The sequence below is a fragment of the Amblyraja radiata genome, chromosome 7 (assembly GCF_010909765.2).
Source record: "Amblyraja radiata isolate CabotCenter1 chromosome 7, sAmbRad1.1.pri, whole genome shotgun sequence".
Taxonomy (NCBI): domain Eukaryota; kingdom Metazoa; phylum Chordata; class Chondrichthyes; order Rajiformes; family Rajidae; genus Amblyraja; species Amblyraja radiata.
The window spans coordinates 30,146,597-30,164,889 of record NC_045962.1 but is presented as its reverse complement, the minus strand read 5'-3'; the positions used below and the strand labels follow the sequence as shown (position 1 = coordinate 30,164,889).

The following is an 18,293-nucleotide window of genomic DNA, read 5'->3' as shown; positions in this document are numbered from 1 at the left end:
ATCACAGTGAGGAATGTGGAATCTGCTGTGGTGGATGTTTATTTTAACATTTATGTCGTTGTGTGTCTTATTGATTTTTTTTCGTACGGCTGTGGTAACCCGCATATCACTGTACCTTAATTGGTACATGTGACAATAAAACACTTTGAAACCCATTCCTTTTCTCCAGAGATGCTGCCAGGCCCGAGGACCAAGCTGCGTGACCGTGCGCGGTTCAACCCAAAGATCCTTATAGGGGTGCTATAGCGGTGCCATAGCGGTGCCATCGGGGTGCCATAGGGGTGCTATAGGGGTGCCATAGCGGTGTTATAAGGGTGCTATAGGTAGGTATGTTACAATACTTACCTTCAGCGGCGCTGCAATTCTGCCACTGGCCGAGTGCGCGATTTTGGCGCCTTTGAGGAGGGGGGGGCGGGGTTAAAACGCAGTTTTCTCCTACCTTGTCCTGGAATATATTTGGTTGGAGTGCAAGCTTTTGCTGAAGAATCGTTCCGACGGGCGTTCTGTGTACTTTTTTTTTTAAATCACCCGACTAGTTCAGCGCTGGAGTCATTTTAAAATCAGCTTCTAAAGCCGTCAACGCCGACAACGGGGACGGATTTCAGCTATGGGACAGGTAAAAGAAAGCTGTTTATTTTATGTATAAAAGTGGTCCTTAAGATGCCTTTAATTCACATTTTAAGTTGCGAAACTGTGATTTAGTCCCCATACGAACCGGCAGTGTTTTTCCTGCCGATATGGGGGTATAAATACACCGCAAACCGCAACGTTACAAATGATCGCGTTCCAGAAAAACCCACTCGCAAGATGATTTAAATGGCCATTAATTTACAGGTGTTAAACATAAAATTCCTTCCATATGGCCTATAAATCCATGACAATGAGATTGAAAAACTATGTTATATTGTGAATTCTTGTGTGAATGTTATTTGGACACTTAGGCTATTTAAAAATGTTAATCTATTCTTAAGAAATTGATAGATGTTTAGATCTAGTAATTGAATTTTGTAATTAGCTACAATTAGGTAACTAACTAATAATATGCTTTAATTTCAAGTCCTCTAAGTAAGATTGTTTCATATTTGTTTCAGAATGCTTCAATCTATAATAACTGAAAATTTCTTTCAATTCTCTTAATTTTTAAGAAATTTATGGGCTTTTGACTATCCTCGATCACAGCTTTTGCGTTAAGTCAATGGAAAAGCAATGGGTATGAATTTCCGAGTATGAAATTCTCAGAAAAAAATCTCAGAAAAAAGCAATTTCCGAGTATGAAAATGGCCATAACCTTTTTAATACTGAAGATATGAAAGTGAATTAGGTGTCAAATTAAACTTCTTTTTATGCTTTGTCTGATGGGATAAATTAGACTAGATTTTTAAAATCTCAAAATTTTGTAACATTGCTACTATAGGAGTGCCATAGGGCTGCTATAGGGGTGCTATTGGGCTGCTATAGGGGTGCTATTGGGCTGCTATTGGGGTGCTATAGGGCTGCTATAGGGGTGCTATTGGGGTGCTATAGGGGTGCCATTGGGGTGCTATTGGGGTACTAGAGGGGTGCTATTGGGGTGCTATAGGGGTGCCATTGGGCTGCTATAGGGGTGCCATGGGTACTATAGGGGTGCCATTGGGGTGCTATCTATAGGATCTTTGGTTCAACCGTCTGTGCCCGGGTTACGGAAAGCGCCGCCCACACCCCGTGACGCTGCGGTTCAGAGGTCAGGGCCGGGCCGCGCAGGCGCAGGTTGCCAACATGGAGGCGTTGGTGTCGGCGCTACACGCTGTGCAGGCGGTGAAGTTCGGCAGCTTCGTGCTCAAGAGCGGCATTTCGTCGCCCGTCTACTTCGACCTAAGGGTCATTGTGTCCCACCCGGCTCTCATGAACCAGGTACTCGTGCGTGTGAGCACCAAGGATACTAGAGCAAGAGATCTTTGGTGGACGGACGCTGCTCTCGCCAGGTTTACAACCTGGGATTGATTGACTGGGCCCCGCATCAAGATTGGAGAATAATGATTTCATGTTTGGTAGTTGATAGTCTGGTGTTTTTGTGATGGGGAGGAAGGAACTGTAGTAGGACACAAAATGCTGGAGACTGTCTGAAGAAGGGTCTCGACCCGAAACGTTACCCATTCCTGCTCTCCAGAGATGCTGCCTGTCTCGCTGAGTTACTCCAGCTTTTTGTATCTATCTTCGGTTTAAACAGCATCTGCAGTTCCTTCCTACACAAGGAATTGCAGCTGCTGGTTAACACTGAAGATAGACACAAAAGTCTGGAGTAACTCAGCGGGTCAGACAGCATATCCGGAGAAAAGGAATGGGTAACGTTTCGCGCCGAGACACGGCTCCGAAGAAAGGTCTGAACCTGAAACATCACCTATTCCTTTTCTCCTGAGATGCTGCCTTGTCCCGCTGAGTTACTCCTTATTTTGTGTCTGTTTTAGTGATGTGTGTTTTGCTATACAAAATTAAGCTCATTCAACTTTAACAATAACTATTTACAAATGTATTTACACCTTGATGTTTGTATAAATACTTTTGTAAATATTTATTGTTGTAGCTGAATAAACTTAATTTTGTAAAAAAGAAATGCGATGAGCAACAGCGTGGAGAGGCACTGATTTGTCAGAGGTGGAAGGTAGTAGCAATGCTTACAAAGGCTGCGTTTAAATCCAGTTCCTTTCAGTGGATTTGGGTATAGGTTCTGTTATTTCCATGGTGTTTGTTGATGTGCTTTCAGAAATAGTCAGAATCATACTATACTTTAACAGATAGGTAGTCTCTTTCCCTGGATGATGCGTTTATGCAGCACATGAACAAGCAGGAATTAATGTGCAGGCAGATGTGCCGTTTAAATTAGCGTCATGACCAGCAGAGATATTTTGGGCAAAACCTGTGTTCTACTGTAATATGTTCTATCCAATAAATGTGCAGATTGGTAGGTTAATTGATACTGTAAATTGCCCCATTGTGTATAATTGAGTGGTGGGGAATGTAGGGGAAATAAAAATGTTGAATTGATGTAGGTCTGTTGTAAATGAGTATTTGAAAGTCAGTGTGGACTTTGGGTTAAAAAAAAAACTTTGTCCCCATTAAATCTCATACCCCTTATTTAAATTTGTGCTCTCTGATTAATAGACATTTCTGCTTTGGAGGCAAGTTCCTCTTCCCCCCCCCCCTATTTTGTACATCCCTCAAACTTTGTTTGTCACTTAGTCATCTGCGCGCCAAGGAAAATAAAACCCACCTCTTCATCATAGGTGAAATGCAGCATCCCCTGCTGTATCTCCTCAGCAGTGCAATCATGTTCTTGTACAGGTTCAATAATGCACAGTACTAACCTTACTGAAGTCTTGTACCATAATATCATTGCTGTTGTGTTCCACACACTGGATAATGAAGGGAAGTTGTACACTTGCTTTTTTAACTGCAATGTCTAACTGTTGCGGCATTCAGATATTCTTAGACATGTTAGAATATGAGATTGAAGTGAGGAGATGTTATTTGTGATATATTTATGAAACAGCCTGTGCATCAATAGAAAAATATGCATTTCTACCTTCGAAATTATTATCAAAAGTTGGACATTCACTACAGGTAGATGAATCAAATAATATTTTCCACTGCTGTACACTGTTTTGTTGGACAATCCCAGTATATACAAGATCAAATTGCTCTGAATCTGGTTGCATTATTTTTGGTGTTTAAAAAATTTTTTTTTCTGTGTACATGGTTTCTTTTTGCAGTTTTCATCGAGAGATTCATTTCTGATTGCTGGTACACTAAGTATACATCTAAATTCCTGCTTGCTTTGCGACTTGCAATTAACAAATCAAATGTCTTTCTTCACAGGTTTCCGATCTCTTGTGGAAGACTGCAAACAATGCTGGAGTGAAATGCAGTTCTGTTTGTGGGGTTCCATATACTGCCTTACCTCTTGCGACCATTATCTGTTCTTCTAATGGAATCCCCATGCTTATTCGTCGAAAGGAGGCAAAGGATCATGGTAAAAATTTATCATATGTAATCACAGAATTAAATAATTGCACACAGGCTATTCAGCTTATTGTTCCTACCAGCTCTTTATGGAGCAAATCAATCTTGTAGAGCAATCTAATCTCTTAATTTTTGTACACTAATTTGTTGGTTCCTAGAACCAACCATCTGTTAATGGGAACAAAGAAAAGATGCACAGAGTTGGACGCGTCAGGTAACATCTCTGGACAGCATGGGTAGGTGAAGTCTTTGGACTCAATGAAGAATTTTGCAGTATCATTTTTTTTCTCTTATCCATTCTATTCTTATCCATCCTTTTTACACCCCCTCTTAAGACACTGGTGTGATGATCAGAATTAACATCAATCTAAGATAGACATAAAATGTTGGAGTAACTCAGCGGGTCAGTCAGCATCACTGGAGAAAGGGAATTGGTGATGTTTCGGGTCGAGACCCTGCTTCAGGCTTCAGTGTAAAGAAGGGTCGTGACCCGAAAAGCCACCTATTCCTTATCTCCAGAGATGCTGCCTGACCTGCTGAGTTAACACCAGCATTTTGTGTCTATTTTTGATGTAAGCCAGCAGCTGCAATTCCCACCTACACATTAACATCAATCTGCCAGCTATAGACTAATGAGTTTTTAATTTGTTCAAAATAATCTGCCTGCTTTTAAAAAAATCTATGAAGCCAAAGCTTCTGTATACTTCACAAGCCATTCTCAATTTGTTCTGCTACTTTCCAAGATGATCTTTAAACCAATGTCATTTAGGTTTCCTCTATTACTACATTTTTATCCAGATGAATGCTGAAATTTAATGATGGTGAAATTGTTTGCGTTTTATGATTGCTTAAATTGACATAAGATTACAAAGGTTATACACAACATTAATGTCATTTGACCAAATAAGTCCAAGTTAACATTAAAGCTTCCTCTTGTTTTTTCTTATCTAAATCAATCAGCATAGTCCATTATTCCATTCCACTTCTGTGCACATATTCTGCCTCCCTTTAATTGTACCTCAACCATTCCCTTCAACCACATGATAATGATTACCATGCATGTTCTTCTGGACAAAAGCGTTTCTTCTGAATTCGATGTTGGATTTCTTGGTGACCATCTTGTATTGATGCTGTTTTGCGCAAGCAGAAACACTTACTTTGCAGTCACTTGTCATTTTAACAAACTATTATTTCAGCCTTTTATTTTCCAGTGTTAAAAAGACAATCTGTTTATCTTTTCCTGATATGTACTTCCTCATATTTCTCTTGTATATCAGTCACTGAAAGTAAGCATGCAGGTACAGCAGGCAGTGAAGAAAGCAAATGGCATGTTGGCCTTCATAGCGAGAAGATTTGAGTATAGGAGCAGGAGGTCCTACTGCAGTCGTACAGGGCCCTGGTGAGACCACACCTGGAGTATTGTGTGCAGTTTGGTCTCCTAATTTGAGAAAGGACATTCTTGCTATTGAGGGAATGCAGCGTAGGTTCACCAGGTTAATCCCGGGATGGCTGGGCTTATATTCACTGGAATATAGAAGGATGAGAGGGAATCTTATCGAAACATATAACATTCTCAAGGGATTGGACAGGCTAGATGCGGGAGAAATTTTCCCGATGTTGGGGGGAGTCGAGAACCAGGGGGTCACAGTTTAAGAATAAGGGGTAGACCATTTAAGATTGAGATGAAGAAAAACCTTTTCACCTAGAGAGATGTGAATCTGGAATTATCTGCCACAGAAGGTGGTGGAGGCCAATTCGCTGGATGTTTTCAAGAGAGAGTTAGATATAGCTCTTGAGGCTAACTGGATCAAGGGATATGGGGCGAAAGCAGGAAAGGGGTACTGATTTTGGATGATCAGCCATGATCATATTGAATGGCAGTGCTGGCTCAAAGGGCCGAAAGGCGTACACCTGCACCTATTTTCTGTTTCTCGTTTCATCCTTGTAAATGTTTATACTCTTCGGTGTCTGTATATCCTTTTTATGCTATGGCATAAGACATTGAGTACTGCATGCTCTAATGAAGATTTTATAATATAATATCCCTAATTTTCAATACTGCTTTCCTGGCTATAAATCCTAGTGCATGGTTTGCTTTTGTTGCCTTTACTAATTTTGTGCAGTAATTTGTAGTGATTTTCTGTGGAGCATTGGAGGCTGAGGAGCAACCTGATAGAATAATTTAAAATTATTTTGTGTTTTAGTTGTTTGGAAAGATTTTAATATGTGGTACTGAATGATAGAATTTGTAATATTGAATAAAGATACAAATAATTTTATTCAGCCTTTTGGTATATATTTAGATGGCCATGCTTATTTTCAAATAATAACATTTTTCAGTATTCTCAATTGAATGTGTAGATAAACTATGCAAGATCAAACTTGACAAGCGAAAAGTTTTTGTGTTGCATGCTATCCAGTCAGCAGAATGATTACAATCCAGCACCCTGCTGTGTACATATACAGGATAAAGGAATAAGATTTAGTGCAAAATAAATTCCAGAAAAATCAGATTAAAGATAGTCCGAGGAGCTCCACTGAGGTAGATGGTAGCTCGGGACCACTCTATAATTGGTGATAGAATGGTTCAGTTGCCTCATAACAGTTGGGAAGAAACTGTCCCTGAATCTGGAGGTATGCGTTTTCACGCTTGTAAAGGAGTGATAGCTGACACACTGTAACCTTTACTAGGAGTTTAATATAGCACATGGCACACACGTCCCAGCACTGACTGCATCCAGCCTTCAGGCGTACTGGGACCTAGTGGGAGGAACAAAGGGAGGATACTACAGTTATACTAATATGATGGGGCGTGGTTAGTGGTGATGAGGTAACTACATTATAGGTTGCATGCATAAACCATCTACATCCTTCCCCTTACAATTTAAACAAGTTACAGCAATGGCAGGTTGGTTATACAGTACCTGCAGAGCTAAGCAAACTCTCCGTATCGAGCCGGAGGTTTTACAATCCGACCCGAGCGAGTGCGCACAGCACCCTCACCCTCCCCACCCGAAAGAATAGGAGGAGGGACAGGAACAGAAACAGGAGGGGGAGAGAAGGTGGGTGGAGAACCCAGCTTGGAGGGGGAACGGAGAGGCACAGGTGAACCAGGTGAAACAGAAGGGGTAGAATGAGCAGAAGCGGGAGAAAGAGAAGACCTTGCAGGGGACAACAGAGCCTGGGGAGCAAAACCGGGAAGAGCAGGGGGAGGTACCCGAGGTAAACGAACCGGCCGGGGCATGCAGGGAGCAGAGGGTAAGTTAGTGGAGGAAGGCTCGACACGCGATGGAGGGGTATACGGAATCGCAGGAGGTGGTTTGGGCTCGTTAACTGCCAACAGGTGCTGGCGGCTGCGTCGGTATACAGTCCCTTCAAAATCCACCAGGTAGGACCGTGGCGCGCTGTCGAACCCGACGACGGTGGCAAGTCGGGAGTAGCCGGTGGGCGTCTGCAAACGGACGACCTGTCCAGGCATCAGTGGCGAAAGGGGGCGGCAGGATTTGTCATGCGAGCGGCGCTGGATCTCGTGCTTCTGGTCAATACGTTGCTGGACATCAGCAGGCTGCAGGACTTTGGGCATCAGGGACTGCTGGGCAATAGGCATCGGAGGGCGAACAACACGTGACATGAGTCGCTGGGCAGGGGATCCCATGGTATTGTCTCTGGAAATGTTCCGAAGGTTCAGGAGACCCTGATAGAAGTCCCCGTTCAAGATGCGGGTTTGTTCAAGCAGGTGCTTGGCGCTGCGGACCGCCCGTTCAGCTAGACCATTGCTCTGCGGGTACTCCGGGCTGCTGGTAAATGATTAAAGTTCCACTTTGCAGCAAATGCTCGAAATTCGGCGCTAGTGAACTGGCGGCCGTTGTCTGTCTGCAGCCGGACAGGGGAACCAAACGTGGCAAAGTGACGGCGGAGTTTGCTGATCACCATCTCGGAGGTGTTGGCAGGGAGGAGGTCCACCTCGAACCAATTTGAGTAAGAGTCTACTAGCACAAGGTATTGCCTCCCACGCCAGTCGAAAATATCGGCAGCCAGAGAAGACCAGGGCATGTCAGGGGCAGGCTGTTGCAAAAGCGGCTGTCTTTGCTGATGCGGGGCAAGAGAGTTACAGTCCGGACAGGAATCCCCCCGGCCTGGATGTACTTTGCCATGGCCGGCCAGTAGTACTGTTCCTGGGCATGCGAGATAGTGGCATCTGCCCCGGGATGCCCCATGTGGGCGGCGTCAAAGTACAAGCCATGCAGCGAGGCAGGGACGACCAATTTGTGTCCCTTGATAATAATGCCGTCCCGGAGGACCAACTCATCGCGGACCAAAAAATAGGGGTGGACGCTGGCAGGCAACGAAGTCCGTTTGGTGGGCCACCCGCGCTTGATGACAGCAGCAAGCTGCTGCAGGTCAGGGTCGTTAGCGGTATGTTCAACCAAGCACTGTAGTTGCTTAGAAGGGACGAAGTTAACATTCAGTACCTGTAAGTCCGACTGCTCGAAGGGGTGCTGGTCGCAGGAGGCCCGGGGGGCCCGGGACAGCGCATCAGCCACATGCATCTCGGTGCCCCTCTTATATATGATTTTAAAGTCAAAGCGCTGTAGCTGCAGCATCATCCGCTGTAGCCTGGCAGGAGCGCAGTGTATGGGCTTGTTCAGTATCGTCACCAGTGGCTGGTGATCCGTCTCCACGGTGAACCTGGTGCCAAATAGGAAGTCCTTAAACTTCGAACACGCGAAAACCACCGCCAGCAGCTCCTTCTCTATCTGCGCATAGCGCTGCTCTGTGTCCGTCATGGTCCTGGAGGCATAAGAGATGGGCAGCAGCGAGTCACCAGCGTGGGGTTGCAGGCAGGCAGCACCCAGTCCAAAGCGAGAAGCGTCGCAAGTGACCACGATCGGACGCAGTAGATCAAAGAACTTCAGAGTGGGTGTGCTGACCAGCCTCGTCTTTAGCAGATCAAACGCCTGCTGGTGGTGTGGAAACCATGCCCAGGCAATGTCCTTTTTAGTGAGTTGTCTCAGGGGTGCGCTCAACTCGCTGAGGTCGGGGATAAACTTTCCCAGGTAGTTCACCATACCCAGGAAACGCTGTAGACTGACAACGTCTGTCGGGGCGGGCAGCTCTGAGATGGCGCTGGTCTTTTGCGGGTCCGGCTTCAACCCTTGGGCCGTGAAAATGTGGCCAACATATGTGACCTCAGGCACCCGGAACTTGCATTTTGACCGATTAAGCTTCAAATTGATCTGCCGAGCACGGTCCAGAATCCGTCGGAGGTTGCGGTCATGTTCGGCCACATCCCTCCCATAGACCAGAATGTCGTCCACAATGATCGCGCAGGGCAGACCTGCAAACAACTGTTCCATTGAGCGCTGGAATACCTCGCTGGCGGAGTTGATGCCGAACGGCATCCGCAAAAACTTAAACCTGCCGAAGGGCGTGCTGAACGTGGTCAGGTCCGTGGAGCGTTTGTCCAGGGGTATCTGCCAAAACGAACTTCTGGCATCGAGGGCGGAGAACACTGTGGCTTGTCCCACCTGGGCGGCAACATCTTCGACAGTCCTCATGGGGTAGTGTGGCCGTTTAATCGCCAGATTCAAGTCCTTGGGGTTGATGCATACCCGTATTTCCTTTTTTCCTTTCTTCATTGTGGCGACCATGGTGGAGACCCATTCGGTTGGATCGCTGACAGCCTCCAGCACTCCCATGTTGACCATGTCTTTCAGCATGCTCTCCACCTTGCCCTTCATGGCGAACGACACTCTATGGGGTGGACGGATCACAGGCACCACAGATGGGTCAGTCACGATTTTGTACACCAACGGCAGTTTCCCCAACTTGTCGTCAAACAGGTCCGGGTACTCGGATAGTGGATCCATCACGGCTCGCACCTCGTGGACCGTACGGTCAAAAGACACCAGACCAAGATCCTGGCAGGCCTGGTTGCTCAGCAACGTCACACAGTCGCAGTCCAGAATAAAGAAAGACAGGTCCTGGGAAGATTTCTGCAGCACGCAGTGGAAGGTCGCCCTCCCCACAGGTGTCAGTTCCTCTCCCCCATAGGCACGCAAAACAGAGCGATCTGCAGTCAGCAGCTCATTATTCCTTATCCTGTGGAACAGCTTTGTTGACATTACGTTCACTTTCGCCCCCGTGTCCAGCTTAGCAGAGAAGGACTTATTGTTTACAGTTATGTTCACAGAAGGATCGGGGAGGCGAGATCGGCTGTGGAGGAGAGTGTAAACACTTACATCTCCCGTGGAATAGCTGTTCTCAGAGCTGGGGGCAGTGTCAACAGAGGACTGAGAATCCATCTCGCTATCAACTTGCAGAAGGTTGTTTAGGAGTTGTCTGGGAGCTGAGGGCACTTTCCCACGGGACCGACAGGCAGCTGCAAAATGGTTCATTCTCCGGCAGAAATTGCAGGTCTTCCCGAGGGCTGGGCACTGTGACTCCGTGGAGTGCACATAATTGCAGTTTGGACACTTTTGAGATCGCGGGACCCGGGATGTACGAACGGGCCGCGGTGGAGGGCGAAAGTTGTCCTTCATACGTCGTTGTCCAGCAACACCAGTTAGATTTATGGCTCGGCTGTCAGACCCCCTCTGCCCATGCGGAGGGGTGACCACTTCGGCAATGCGGCACGCATGCATTGCCTGAGTCAGGGTTAGGTCAGGCCGTTGCAGTAGGTCGGCACGTAGCTTCTGGTCAATCATGCCAGTGACGAGAATGTCCCTGGTGAGCTGGTCGCGCATTGTTTCAAATCGGCACCGCTGGGCAAGGTGGCGCAGGTCAGCGATGAAACACTCAACAGGTTCATCCGGCTGTTGCTTGCGTGAGAAGAACCTGGCCCGCTCCATTATATGGTTGGAGGGCAGGTCGCATATCTCCGCGAACTTGCGCAAAAGACATACCGGGTCGTCGGCCGATTCAGCTGGCTCGACCGGCTGGTCGTTGTCATCCAGGACTGCTGGTTCGTAGACAAAGGCTTGAGCTTTCTTCATTGCGTCGGGACCAGCCAGGTTGAGCAGGAGTGAGGCTTTGACCGCGGCTGGGTCGTTCCGGTGCGCGATATTGACGTAGTGAGCGTAGTCCATCACAAAAGTCGACCATCGCTCCGCAATGTCAGCGTCGAAGACAAGGGGAGATGGCTTTCGGCATGAGGATGCCATGTCAAAGGAAGCCCAACACTGGGCACTAACGGGGACAAATAAATAAAACCGGTAAACGGGAAAAGCGAGTTTAAACTTCTGACACCATGTAAAGGTGTGATAGCTGACACACTGTAACCTTTACTAGGAGTTTAATATAGCACATGGCACACACGTCCCAGCACTGACTGCATCCAGCCTTCAGGCGTACTGGGACCTAGTGGGAGGAACAAAGGGAGGATACTACAGTTATACTAATATGATGGGGCGTGGTTAGTGGTGATGAGGTAACTACATTATAGGTTGCATGCATAAACCATCTACAACGCTTTTGTTCATCTTGCTGAATAACTGAATTGTTTGGAATAATGGCAGTGAGGAAACGTCATGGACATTGTTCAACACTGTAATACACTTAAAAATTATGGGGTGCGATTTGTGTGGAAGAAAGTCATAAGCCTTTGAATGTTTAGATTATTTAGTTCAATGTTAATAGTTTGTAAATGATTGAATCTTAGATTTTTAATATTTTAGGTTGGTTTGGAAGAAGTCAGCCATATTAGATTTTTTCTCAGTAATCCCCACTTTTTAAATTTTATTAGGGCATTATTTTGTCATTTCTATGATTACAGGTACAAAACGGATGGTGGAAGGCACTATTATCCCAGGAGAAGCTTGCCTTATTATTGAAGATGTTGTCACAAGTGGTTCCAGTGTCTTAGAGACTGCGCAAGTTCTTCGTAAGGAGGGATTAAATGTCACTGATGCTGTGGTGTTGTTGGACCGAGAACAAGGAGGAAGAGCCAGATTAGAAGAGGATGGGATATGTTTACACTCTGTTTGTTCCTTATCCAGACTGTTAGAAATTTTACATGACCAAGGCAAACTTGATTTTGACATGGTAGAAAGTGTCAAGACATTCATAAGAACAAACGCTAGTGTACCAGTCAATGAAATGATAGATGGCTCGGCAGAACAACTCCACAACCAGAGTAATGTAATAACGCACTTTAAAGAAATGAGTTATTGTGCTCGTGCTCAGCTTCCTGCGACTCATCCTATCGCAGCAGAGCTTTTTAAAATAATGGAAAAGAAGCAAACAAATTTGTGTCTGGCTGCTGATGTCACAAACTCCAAAGAGTTGCTTCAGCTGGCTTATTCGCTTGGTAGTGAGATCTGCATTTTGAAAACACATGTTGATATACTGGATGATTTTAATTCAGATGTGTTCACAGAATTAAGAGCAATTGCCAACAAGCATGAATTTTTGATATTTGAAGACCGAAAATTTGCAGATATTGGAAACACTGTTAAACACCAGTATGGAGGTAAGTTTAAAAGCTTGTAATAGATGTTGTAAAATAAATCCCTGAAACGATTATATAGCTGAATAAGTTGCAACTGAAGAGTAGGACACACAGTAGATATTTGGTTTCATTCGGGGAAACTCACTTTGAGTCTGGAATTAGTACGTTCAGGCCTAGTATGTTCCAATAAGCAGGAAAGGCAATGGTAGATTTATAGAACATTGGATGACAAAAGACATTGAAAGTTTGATCGGGGGGGGGGGAAGAAACACGACATGTCATGGACATTGTTCAACACTGTATAATACACTGGGTTTGAGGGTGTCTCTTGAGGAATATGCAGTGTCGTAAAGAAGTTAAGAAATTTCCTTGGCAAGTAATATTAATGACAGTACCGTTCATGAACAAGGAGGTGTGTCCAACAATTTGATCCATTGGGCCTTCCAACCCGCATGGTATTGGTTAGGATTAAAAGCGGGGGAGGGAGGTGGCCTTTTCTCTGTCATAACTGTGATGGTACCACCCCTCAAAGGAGGTCAAAGTGTACATCAGTCTGAAGAAGGGTCTAGACCCGAAACGTCACCCATTTCTTCTCTCCATGATGCTGCCTGTCCTGCTGAGTTACTCCAGCATTTTGTGTCTACCTTTGTATTTGGGACATGTGACAGGTGTGGCCCTGTTTCCATGCTGTATTTCTCTGACTCTATAACATTTAAGCAATCAAAATCAAATTTGTTGCAGCATTATTTACCATCCATTCCTCTTTCATTATTTGACCTTAATTGTGATGAACAAGTGCTTGAGATTGTTCTGTTGGAATTCATCTCCAATGTTTGGTTTGCTTTCAACTTTCTCACCTCTCTCCAAACTTACTGCATTGCATTAGCAGTTGTTTTCTGAATTGTGTACCTGCAGGAAACAAAAGACATTGTATGAGTATGTTCTTCTTAAGAAAATAAACGTGAAATTAACTATTTATATAGAAGAATGTGTTTGCATTATGACATTAATTATTTCACGTACCGAAGCAAGTGTTGCATCTATAAGTCTGACGGAGTTCCAGGCATTGGTATTTGAGTGGGAAACCAAAATAGTGTGACCTATGGTGATGGCACATTAGTTTAGTTTTAGTTTGGTTGAGAGATACAGTATGGAAACAAACCCTTCGGCCCACCAAATTCACGCCTACTATTATTCATCCATTCACACTAGTTCTGTGTTATTCTCCTTTCATGTCCACTCCCTGCACTTGTGGGCAATTTTACAGAGGATAATTAACCTACAAACCCGCAAGTCCTTGGGCTGTGGGATAAAACTGCAGCAGCCAGAGGAAGGCCATGCAATGACGGGGAGAATATGCAGACGGCACCCTAGGACATGATCGAACCCGGGTCTCTGACCCTGTGAGGCAGCAGCTGTACTAGTTTTAGAATTGACTATGGTGGACATGAGCCTTGGGAGTTATCAATATTACTCCAGTGTAAAAGTGTCTTTATTGATTTTTTTATTTTTCTTCACCAGGTGGAGTATACAAAATTGCTCAATGGTCTGACCTTGTGAATGCTCATGTGGTTCCTGGCCCAGGAGTCGTAAAAGGACTAAAAGAAGTTGGGATGCCTCTGAAACGAGGTTGTTTGCTGATTGCAGAAATGAGCTCTGAAGGTTCCCTAGCTACAGGGGACTACACCAAAGCAGCTGTAATTAAATCGTTTTGATTTGTATTCTAATAAATTGGGAACACAAATGAGAGAACTCGGCAGGTTAAATCCACAATTGTGAGCGAGGATCTTCACCATAAAACTCTCCTACAACATCCCAAGACCCCTATTATATTGAAGAAAACAATTCTATTCTTTCTTGTCAATTATATCTTCTAGATAATTTTCTAGATAAGTGTCTAGATGTTTCTAGATAAGTGTCAAAGGCCATCAATTTAGTGATACTTTTATGGAATTTAAAATTCCACAAAGTAGTAAATTGGACATATAATTGTGGTCATGACCAGTATTGCTCACTGTACATTTCAAACTTCCAGTTGATAAAGTGATATATTTGTATGATCTTTAATAATTAAAGAATCTAAAGGTTGTTTCATGCAATTTTTAAGATCATGTAAAATGGATTAGCTTTGAATTAACTGGGGCCATAAATTAATGCATGAAGCTATTTTGTGAACTAATGCTCCTAAGTTCTGATTTAAAAAAATTGAATTTTAACCTCTTTGTTTTATTTAGGTAAAACTGGCCGAACAACATACTGATTTTGTAATTGGGTTTATATCTAGCTCAAACATCAGTGGCAGATCAGAGTTTGTTCATATGACCCCAGGAGTTCAGATGCAGATTGGTGGTAAGATTGCTACTTCTGAAGTTTGCATTTAAATGTGCAATATAGAAAAGATAACATAGTGTTAAAAAAGATCTATATTTTATGATGTTCAGTGCAGTTGAAATGTTACACAGTCACAGTATCAACACAATAGAATAATTTCATGATCACATTTAACTCTGCAGACCCAGTAATGCATTCTAATGTTTAGAAAGATGTGAACAGAAATGACTTTTGTTTAGTTCAAGCAGCAAGTGATTGCACAAGGCTTAGTCCCAGTCCCATGTATGTGCCAGTTTCTTAATTGTTTGTACGATTAATCATTAACTTCAATACAAGAATCTGTGCTCTTTAAAGCATTGGTAAATTATTTTTTTAAACTTCTTCGCTAATCTTTTAATCTTTACAATTATATTCACTCAAATGCTGGAAGCAATGTCGTAAAAAGGTTAGACTTTTGGGCTTTTTCCTGCACAATATTAAAACCTGGGCTGCCATGAGGATATTTAAGGAGCTCTCAATTTTACAACTTGGAGCAATGTTGAGTGGTTGAATACAAAGATCAAAAACCTGGGTGCATTGTTGGGAGGTTGCTCAGGGCAACTGCAGATTTAAGTAGAAGGCTTGGGGAATTAAATATGAGGGAAAAGAGAGATTAGGACTGAGAGATGGTGGAGGACTGACCTGAGGGGAGGTTGGAAATCCTACTGCTGTAACCAGCAGTAATTTTGCTACATACTCAATATTTTTTACTTGCATTTTATCCATAGCTAGTAATCCCGGAGTGATCAGTACTTATGATGTACAGACGAAGAAAAGCCATGATACATAAAGCCGAGGTGGTGTGTAATTTAACAATATAAACAGCCATTGGTTGTTGCAAGAAGCCTAATGATTTGTAGTGACATACCCAGTGCAATATTTTCCCTTTCACAATTACACCAAGTACAAAACAAACTTGGAGACACCATAGACTGCAGAAGCTAGAATCTGAAAAAATCCTGATGCTGGGTTTCCATCCACAACACTCTATATTCCTTTAACTCACAGATGTTGCTCGAACAGTTGAGTTCCACAAAACCAACCTAACCGATAAAGAATGCAGCACGGTCGTGGAAATAAAAACCGTATATGCCGTATCTGTAATTGAGATGGAACAAATGCTAGAATTCAAAAATTGTTAATAAAGTTCCTCTATCTACAATTATTCTGTTTTCACCAAATACTCACATAGCACTTTTGACATAGTAATCCTTAAGGGTTTTTTTTTAAACAATGACATTTGTCACACCTTGGTCAGCTAAATAAGTGTTAAGAATCAAAGAAGGAAAATGTGAGTGACACAAGGAACTACAGATGCTGGGCACTTTAGCAAAAAAAACATATTGCTGGAGGAGCTCAGCAAGTGAGGCAGCATCTGGAAAGGAAATAGACAGGTGGCATTTCAGGTAAGAACTCTTGGGTTATGCATAGCAGAGGTAGAGAGGCCTGAGCAGCTGAAGGCATAACTGATTGGCATCATTATATTAAAATTGGTATGCCATTTAATAGTTTCCTAATGTCACATTAGGAAAATATATTATGGGAGTAAGTAGACCTCATTATCTTCATTAACATGTCCAGTTTTCACACCAAGCATTTCTATTTTCTTTTGGAGAATATCTCCAGGACTCTGTAAATGAATAACCAATACTTATTACTTGTACATGGACAAAACCAGGAGTGTCAGCTTGTTGGACCTCGACTATGCACATCCTTTTTAGGGAGCCACTTCAATACAAGGCGCAAAACTGTTATTTCTGGGCAGCTGTTGTCAAGTTTGTCTTCAGTATTCATTTAAGATCCTTCTAAAATCAAATCAAAATGTTTCTCTTTAGTTGGGCCATTTTTTTGTTTAAACCTAATTATTTAAATATCTTCTTTTAAAAATAGCAAAATCACTTTACCTTGTTGTTTATCTTCCCAATGATGCCATTCCTTCCATTAGCTAGGTACTGGACTGTTCAATTCACCTCTACCCCCATTGAGGGCCGTGGACTTTGTCTAATGAACTGTGCGCTACAATGCTGAAAACTATATTCTGCACTCTTATCTTCCACTTTGCTCTTTCTATTGTACGAGTTTGAACTGAATGTATCTCTTTATGTTATATTTGATCTGTTTGGATAGCATGCAAAACAAATCCTTTCACCATACACCAGTACATGAGATAGTAATAAAACCCAAGCCAAAACAGGAGACCAGCTATTTTACTTTATGTTATCCATTAAAATAAATTGCTGGAATCAGGACATTCTCATTGCCGTATGTTCCCAGAGCATTTAAGTTGATAGTTTTTTTTTGCTAATGCTTGTTACCAAAGTATCTTTGCTTGTTACACTGTATTATTGATATGTACACAAAGTAACTATTTGTTTCTGCCTCAATTTCTCAGCGGATAACCTGGGCCAACAGTATCTGAGTCCTGAAGAAGTGATTAACAAAAGGGCATCCGATATTATCATTGTGGGCCGAGGGATCCTGTCTGCAAAGGATTGTAAGGTAGCTGCAAGAATATTTAAAAAAGCTGGATGGGAAGCCTACCAGAAGAGGTTAACGTCTGCTAAGAATTGAAAGATAGATCCAAAAATACAAAGGTTGCTAAATTCTTTGAAAATCTCTTTTATCTCTGCATTGCAATACAATTATAGGCTGTACTTACAAATAAAACTGAGTGATATTAAGACAACCTCTCTCATCTTTACAAAACATAACATAAATTCTGTAAGTTGGAGATGTTGGGAAATAATTCTTCACGCCAGTGATAAAGAAATATAAGAATTGCATGCCATTTGGCCCTCCAAGCTTCATCATACACAAGATCATGGAAGATCTTCCACCTCAACATAATTTTCATAATTATTCCATATCCCTTAATTTCATTAAAATTCAGAAATCTTATCAATCCCTGTTTTGAATGAACTTAATGACTCGGCCTCCACAGGCTTTCAGGCTAGAAAATGTAAAAGATTCGGCACTTTGAGTGAAAAGATTACCCCATTTTAAGCAATCTGTGGAGATTATGTACTTTTTCCCCCAAGGAAACTTTCTTTAAGAATATCCATAAATTGTTTACTTTGCCCTTCCGGCAATCTCTTGTTTGACAGAATTGGCGATAGTGTGTGTGTTTCAGGTGTATTATGACATGGTCTGTCATCATAGCTGACTCAGGGTGTTGTAAAGATAGCATTGTGCTGGAATTCAAATTTTTTTGGGGTGCATGCTGTAAATAGTCTGTGGTGAAGTAAGAGAATTATCAGCAGGAGTTTGTACTTGGATCAAATGGAGATATTTATTGGAGACACAAGGAACAGCAGATGCTGGAATGTTGAGCAAAACACACAGTGCTGGAGTAGCTCTGAGGGTCAAGCAGCATCTGTTGTGGGAATGGACAGGCAACAAAAACCATAATGCCTAAGTCTGAAGAATGTCTTGACCCAAAATGTCATCTGTCCATTCACTCCACAGATGCTGTCTGACC

The 18,293-nt window shown here is 43.1% G+C and overlaps 1 protein-coding gene across 1 annotated transcript; it reads left to right on the top strand.

Moving 5' to 3' along the window:
- Positions 1-1,731: 1,731 nt before the first annotated feature.
- Positions 1,732-17,496, top strand: umps (uridine monophosphate synthetase). Its single transcript, XM_033024020.1, has 6 exons — positions 1,732-1,890; positions 3,853-4,006; positions 11,771-12,466; positions 13,967-14,142; positions 14,680-14,794; positions 17,208-17,496. The coding sequence occupies exons 1-6, from the start codon at positions 1,756-1,758 to the stop codon at positions 17,384-17,386; spliced, it is 1,455 nt and encodes a 484-aa protein (XP_032879911.1). The 5' UTR covers positions 1,732-1,755; the 3' UTR covers positions 17,387-17,496.
- Positions 17,497-18,293: the final 797 nt, after the last annotated feature.

Excerpts from the sequence above, each read along its gene's own strand:
- umps (XM_033024020.1), top strand. The coding sequence starts at position 1,756 with ATGGAGGCGTTGGTGTCGGCGCTACACGCTGTGCAGGCGGTGAAGTTC. Across the intron at positions 12,467-13,966 it reads TGTTAAACACCAGTATGGAG|GTGGAGTATACAAAATTGCT; the intron begins GTAAGTTTAAAA and ends TTTCTTCACCAG. Across the intron at positions 14,795-17,207 it reads AGTTCAGATGCAGATTGGTG|CGGATAACCTGGGCCAACAG; the intron begins GTAAGATTGCTA and ends TCAATTTCTCAG.